Source organism: Eutrigla gurnardus, assembly GCF_963514095.1.
Source record: "Eutrigla gurnardus genome assembly, chromosome: 1".
NCBI lineage: Eukaryota > Metazoa > Chordata > Actinopteri > Perciformes > Triglidae > Eutrigla > Eutrigla gurnardus.
The window spans coordinates 13,879,999-13,887,162 of NC_139915.1; the positions used below are offsets into that span (position 1 = coordinate 13,879,999).

Consider the following 7,164-nt stretch of genomic DNA (forward strand, 5'->3'; position numbering starts at 1 on the left):
TTACATGAACATAATTCTAAATTCAGACAGAACTGCTCGATTATTTAATAAGGGGGAAATATCATTTTTAGAGTTGTTGACCCACATTTCTGATAATGGTGCATCCTAGTCAGTGTTAAAAGGTCAAGAAAGTGTTGAGCTCTGTAGGCTACTATGAGTCAAATACTGCAAGAAACACCACTGCCCTCTGCAGGCACACTTAGGAAGTGTATTTACACCTCTGCACAGCATTTTTGAACTTGATAACCACTCACAGAGGTGTCTGATTTAATCCACCTCAGTACAAACATGGTGGGAAAGCTCAAAGACACACAAGTTGCAATCTGTCAGTCATTCATCTCCCTGTTCAGGGACCAGCTAGTTAACCAGCTAGTGTCACGCCAGGAGCATGAGAGTTGGCAACCCTGGTTAACTGGGCTAGTAGGCAGGCTAATGTGGCTAGCTATAGAGCTAACTGAGTATGCGCTAGTTAGCTCTGATCGAGGGGTCCGACCGAGTGTCCAGCCCAGATGGCTTCAGTAGATGGTTCCTGTTTTGTTGTATCATTAGTGGATGGGTCAAAATGAACCACAGAGCTGGAGGTTCAGTTCTCAGAGAAGCGGCTCCAATGTCGGGTCCCTCACACTCGTGTTGATCAGCACCAAATTGCTCGCTGCTTCCCAGAAGCCTCGATTTAATGGATTAGCCCCGCCCACTACCAGTCACCTTGACGGTCCAAATAGTGTCCACATAGGCTACAGACAAAACAGCCAGTCCACCACTCAGAATCGAATAAAGCATCAAAATACACATAATGAAACTGTGTTTCTTCTGCGTTATGACCATCAGTCCCTCTGTGTGTGTTGTTGAGCCGAGGCCACAGCACAGTTGTAGCATTGTGTTGGAGGAGGCTTAAGCCCTTCCTGCGTTCCTACAGCGAAGCTCAACCAGTGTGCCGTCAGTCACTTAATGATGGCAGGATCTGCTCATAAACCTCAGTCATGTTGATTTCCTGAAAGGCCGCGGTCAGCTCTGGTAACGATTCATAGTTCTTCACCACGAAACCCTGGAGACTGACAGAAAGACAGGAGAGAAACCATATGAGAGCTGCAAGAATAGTGCAGTGTGATCCAACACTGATCACGTGGCCCCAGAAGTCTTGCCCTTATTAGTGATCCATACCCTTGTCCGCAGGAGGAAGACAAGGGGCTTTCACTGAGAACCTTCATCATCCTCTCTTTGCATTTCTTGCCTGAAGAATCCACATCCACCTTCACCGTCTTCAGGAGGCGACAGAACTCCTGAAGAGACATGATTAGAGAGAGGCATGTCAAGTCACTGTAGCAGTAGAACGTTATTGGAAGTCACGATGTAACACACAAACTGTCTACATCTTCCAGCTATTTGATTTATAGTTTTCTTTACATTCATAGCATTTAATTTTTCGGTTTTTCAATCAATCGGTTGTTAAAATTATCTTTAAATACAGTGCAATTTTTAACTGTGTTTATATTGAGGAAGATGGCACCGTTCATCAAATTTAGCGCAAATGTCTTGATGATTCTGGTGTGAGCCAGAGGATACTAATCAATCATACCATAATTAATTTTTTCTCCAGTGTAAATGTACCTCAGTACCACAGTATCACCATCAGTTTGTCCAGTGTGAACTGTATGAACAGGCTGTGTCCAAGACATGGACGGACAGAAAGTACCGTCTCGAAGACTCAGTGTGTTGGTGTGCTGATCATGCAGGGCGGTACCTTGATGTTGGGTCTGGCTCCCTGCAGAATGACCAGTATACTCCGTCCCAGTAACAACCTCCCAGTGAGCTGCAGCTGCCGTGTCCAGCGCTCCAGCAGACTGATGTAACGATTTCGAGATCGGATGTGGTCCAACGACAGCACAGCCATCCACTCTTCCTCTTTTTCTCCCTCTTCCACCCCCTCCTCACCACCTCTGCAGTTCTCTGTCACCTCCACACACTCCTGTTTATGAACACAGATCAGATTATTATTTGGGGAGTGTTCCTTAACCCTGTGAGCAGGCTCGCTCTTTAAGCCTAAAACCTAAGGAGCCGCTTGGTAAGAACAACCATGTCATGCCAGCTTGTTAGGAAGAGGGCGGAAGAGTTAGACTGAATTTGAGCGAGGGAAACTAACTGGCATGTGGGTGGTCATAGGGCTCCCTTGACCTCTGACCTCAACATATGTGAATGAAGATGGGTCTTTAGGGGTTGGCATGTCTGTAAAGAGGAGACTCTTGGGTGCCAATAAAAGCCATTTTCCTGCAGTTTTGTGCAAAAACTAGAAGATTGAATAGGCTGATATTAGCAGATATATCAGTATGATGCACTGGCAAATAAGCACAGATATAAAACATACATGTTTAAAGCCTCTTCTATGGAATATGCTGCGTGAATAACTCAGAAGTGGTGTCGTTACATAGTTTGCTCAGCAGAGTATGCTAATGTTCATCTGCCATACAAACCTCATAAAAACAGAGCAGCTAACACTGATGTCAACAAGTTAGAGGAGTGCCAATTGGTTGAATGAATCTCAAAGCTCCGCCCTCAGTGAAACAAAGGAGGAGAGAAACTAGTAAACGGAGAAGACTCCTCACAACAAGCTGAAATAAAACAAGTACACATAAATTGGGGAAAAAACAATACTTAGCTTCTTTTGGGCAATAGATGGGGAAACACAGAAGTTCATCGTGTAAACTTTAAAACATCGGGCCTCATTATATATCTTAGTTACAAGGTTGTATTTGAATACGATGTAGGAGAGATCATCATGTATATCGACTAATAGAAGAGGGGGAACCATCAGGGAAGGACAAGCCCCTGCATGTACCACAGACAGATGAAAGGGGTGGCTGATATGAAGAAATCGTACCAGTGTCTAGAGAAGGCTGGTCTGAAGGACAGCATAGACGCACTTATCATGGCAGCACAAGAACAGGTGCTGAGGGTTGAAGATGCAGAAGGTACGGCATACATGGAGCACTAGGCGGCTGGCATAGTGGACAGGAACATCTGTGCTGAGTTTGGGCCCCGAGGTTAAGATGGCAGACACCTCTTAAGGTGGTTTAGAATGACCAAGCTAAGATCCCTCGGGACTTCCAAATCCAGACTGATAAACTGGTGATGGCTAACCAATGTAGATATAACCAGAGACAGCAACATCAGGAAGAAGGAACATGAGAACCTTGAAGAATACCAAGGGCTGAAAAGAAGATGGAAAAGATGTGGAGAGTAAAAGCATCAGTGTTGCCGCTGGTAATAAGAGCACTCGGTGCTGCAACCCCCAAGTCCATGGACTTGGGGGTTCTGCAGAATCAAGATCCCACTCTAGAGATTGACAATAAGAGGGTTTCTGAGCAGTTCACAGAAATGATTGCCATCCATTCGCAAAAAAAAAAGCAATTATTGTGTCAAAATCTCTAAATGTCAAAATGTTTACACCAAATCACAATCTGACTTCTTCTATGGTGTTCCTCAAGGTCTTCGTGTCTCAATGTGGGATTTTGTAACATTTTGATAAATTTTCGAGTTTTTAAATTTAGCACTAAATCTGTGTATTAAATTGCATCAACCCCAACAAATGCTGCAACAACTAATGAGACATGGGGATGGCATCATATACTTCTCGTGGGCTATGTGTTCGTTGTTCATCGATGGAGTCAGTGAGTCCATTTACCTGCAGCGACTCCACCAGCTGATGGACCATCGGTTCTGGAGGCAACGCTGCAGCTCGATCCAGCAGCTTCTGTCTGATGCTGTGACAGCGAGTCCTAGTAAGACCAGTGGAGGAGACGGAGATGGCGGGGGGACAGGAAGGGTAGCCGGGGTGCAGATGGAAGACCAGTCTCACGTCCGGCCCTCTTTCTCCTCCAACCGTGCTGTTGATTTGGACCGTGAGCCCGTCCTGAGCTAGAAGGGGTGATCAAGTAAAATATTAATATCATAGACAAGTCAGCGAACGACACGTGTTGTTGTCAATGCCAGTTTAATACAAGCTGACAATGTTTGTTAAGTCTGTAACAGTCTTGCTCCTCTTCCATTAGGTATGAAAGATTTTTGACACTTGTATTAAGGAAATGCAACAATTATATCTGTGTCATTATTACCATATATTTAGCAATGCTCGCATAGCAGCGGAGATGTTGGCCACTGAGGTTAGACGGGACAACCGCTGTCTGCAGACGAACCTACCGGACCGCTGCAGCAGCCGGAACTCTCCTTCTCCGCAGTAAATAGACGACAACACGGACACTTCCTCCTCGGCGGCGGCGGCGTCACACATCACGTCTCCTCCACAACAGCGTCACACAGGCGACATGTTAGTTACACAACCTTTATGTGTCATGTACTGTCATATTTCAGGGAATCAGCAGAGCGGAAGCGATCGTCCTAAACACGTCCGCATCTCTTCGTCGTCCGGGTAGTTTCGCTGCCACGTCCAACAGTTCCGCGTTCCGCGGAGAATCTCCGGCGGAGATCACTGTTCACTTTCACAAGCTGGAGCACCAGAAAACAGACATGCAGGATGGGGATAGGTTCATTGATTACTCTAAATTGCCCGTAGGTGTGAATGTGAGCGTGAATGGTTGTTTGTCTCTACATGTCAGCCCTGCGATAGACTGGCGACCTGTCCAGGTGAACCCTGCCTTCGCCCAATGACAGCTGGGATCGGCTCCAGCCCCCCCCCGCGACCCTGAATACAGGATAAGCGGTAGACGATGGATGGATGGATGGATTTTTAGCAAAATATTTCATACTAAATGGTAGTTTCATGACACAAACGAGATTATATTACACAAATGATGTGTAAAATGATGTAAAGCTCAAAACTCTTGTTTTCTTTATGAATATACTTTAATTCCTGATTGGCCACTTGTGTTTGGTTTTGTTTTGTTATTTTTCTGGCCCTGTAATTTCCTTTTCCTGTTTTGTTGTTGTTTGGTCAGTTGTTCTGTATTTATCACCCTGGTGTTCGCAGACATGGTAGTCTACTTGGAGTTCTGCCTGAAGAGTAAAATTTTTGTCTCATCAGACCAGATCATATTTGTCCTGATGCTCTCAGATTCCTTTAAATGCTGTTTGGCAAACTCCAAGCCGGCTGTCACATGCCTTTTACTCTCTAAAGGCCTGATCTGTCCTCACATCTCTGCAGAGGATTTCCAAAGGTCTCTTCCAGTGACCGCTGGGTTCTGGAAACGTGACATTAAACCAAATCACTAATCAGATCAACAACAACAAATAATGCAATTGTGTAGTGGGGCAGATTTTAACTTAAAAAGGCCCTTGAACAATGCCTAAAAATTCTATTGATATATTTCTAAAATATCAACGCATAGCCACCGCTGCACGTCAATAGACCAGGCCAGGAGCGACTATATCGTCATATAGCGACTTTATGAGATTTAAAAAACTCACAAGAAGAAGTTTCAAGTTATGATGCGCAATAGCTTCACTTGCGCTTGAATGGTCGCGTTGTGCACAACGACGAGCAAAAGAAACTCAACTCTGAGTTCACCTTCCATTGTTGTGTTGGTGTGCTCGTATTTATGATGCTCATTTAATACGTCACGCTACCTCCAACGCCGTTGTGTTACACGTCACTCTCTCTCTCTGATCATGCTTGTGTAAAAGGAGACACAATCAGTTCACGCTAAACAGTGCGGCATATTGCGTTGTCTTCTTCCTGTGATTTTGGTGAGATTTCTCTGTAAAAACGCCTACAGATTGCTGTGCACTTAGGTGGTTGCTCGGAAATGTATTCATAATTATTCTGCTTTACACAGCGGCTCAAGGACACTTCATCTATTAGAGAAATGGAAATATTGTGTTTGCATGAACCCAAAAGAGTAGAAATACTTTCAGAGAATAGAATGGATTTAAGAGAATGGGTCACATTACCCTGCACCCTGTCTGACTGAGATGTTACAATATTATTGAAAGACCATTTATGTAATCTTGTAAACTGCTCCCTTCCCCCCGTTTCATGGACTTTAACACATAGGAGAATTGTTTATGGCCAACCGTGTCTCACCAGTTTGATCCAAGTCCTATATAAACTGAGGTTTGTCATGTAGGCATATGTCATGTCTTGTATTTTCATATAATTCAGAGAATGTTTGTAATGCCTCGGGTGTTGCCACATGGCCCCTTGCCTGACGATGACATCATCATCCCCCGCCCTCACTGTGGTGGTTGATTCCACTCAATGGGAGATGGAAATACTGATAATTCTTCCCCTTTCCTCTGCAGGTACCGCGGCCTTGTGGGAGACCCCTCAGTGGAGAAGACGGTGTGAAGTGTGCACCTATTTCTAAAGTCAAAGCAGAGGAAAAGAATGATGCTCCTCCTCCTCCTATTCCTCTCTCTGACGGGGTAGAAACACAAACCAGAGATTCATCATTAGATTTGGGTGATAAAGCCATCCAGCCATCTTGGGCTGGGACGGGTAATTAACTATTTCCCCCATGGGAGATTACGCAGAGAGGCAGGGCAGGGTGCACTTTGCCAGTTGGATGTGAGTTGGATGATGAGCTTGTAAAGATCAGGCACCGCCTTCCAGTCATTCACCTCAACTGAGAAAGAGAAACAATGCCAACCCCTCCCATGACACACACTGCTGAGTACCTGAGCGGCCTGCTGCATCTAGAGAATGGCTGTATATTAATACGTCAGCTGGTTTCTCACCATGTCACAAGATCAGGGGGAGAGAGAGAGATAGAGTTTAAAGTCTGCAGCTCCAGTTGAAAGTTATTGTTAGAACTATAATGGTATTATTAAGTATCAGTAAGTACTGTATTTGTACTCAGTCTGTTAAATAGTGGTATCGTTGTAGAGGCATTCTGGTGCATATTATCTTTCCATTCCCACAACAATATATAGAGAAAATGGGAATTTTCCATATATATTTATGGTGATTAATCATGATTAATGCACAGCTACCTTGTGATTAATCTGATTAAAAGTTTTAATCGATTGACAGCCCTATAGTATACTTTCAGTATATTTCCAGATAGTACACGTATTTGTAGGTATATAATACTCTATTGAAAATATAAATATAATTGAAATACACTAAAGTATAAATATTTTTTACCTGGGAATTAAGCCATCAGTATGGAGGGCTATTTACGCCACTGTCGAGAAAAAACTGAAACTTTCTCA

At 44.1% G+C, this 7,164-nt stretch overlaps 1 protein-coding gene across 2 annotated transcripts; it reads right to left on the reverse strand.

Annotated features, from left to right (window-relative positions):
• Window positions 1-913: 913 nt before the first annotated feature.
• On the reverse strand, window positions 914-4,447 carry rwdd3 (RWD domain containing 3). 2 transcript variants are annotated; one of them, XM_084008551.1, is made up of 6 exons: window positions 4,110-4,251; window positions 3,883-3,912; window positions 3,680-3,847; window positions 1,742-1,966; window positions 1,162-1,280; window positions 914-1,052 (listed from the first exon to the last, which is right to left on the reverse strand). In XM_084008551.1, exons 1-6 carry the CDS (start codon window positions 4,110-4,112, stop codon window positions 938-940), a joined length of 660 nt encoding a protein of 219 aa, XP_083864677.1. In that variant the 5' UTR covers window positions 4,113-4,251; the 3' UTR covers window positions 914-937. The 2 variants fall into 2 exon arrangements, with proteins under 2 accessions (XP_083864677.1, XP_083864676.1); XM_084008550.1 differs by having other exon boundaries at window positions 3,680-3,912; window positions 4,195-4,447.
• Window positions 4,448-7,164: the final 2,717 nt, after the last annotated feature.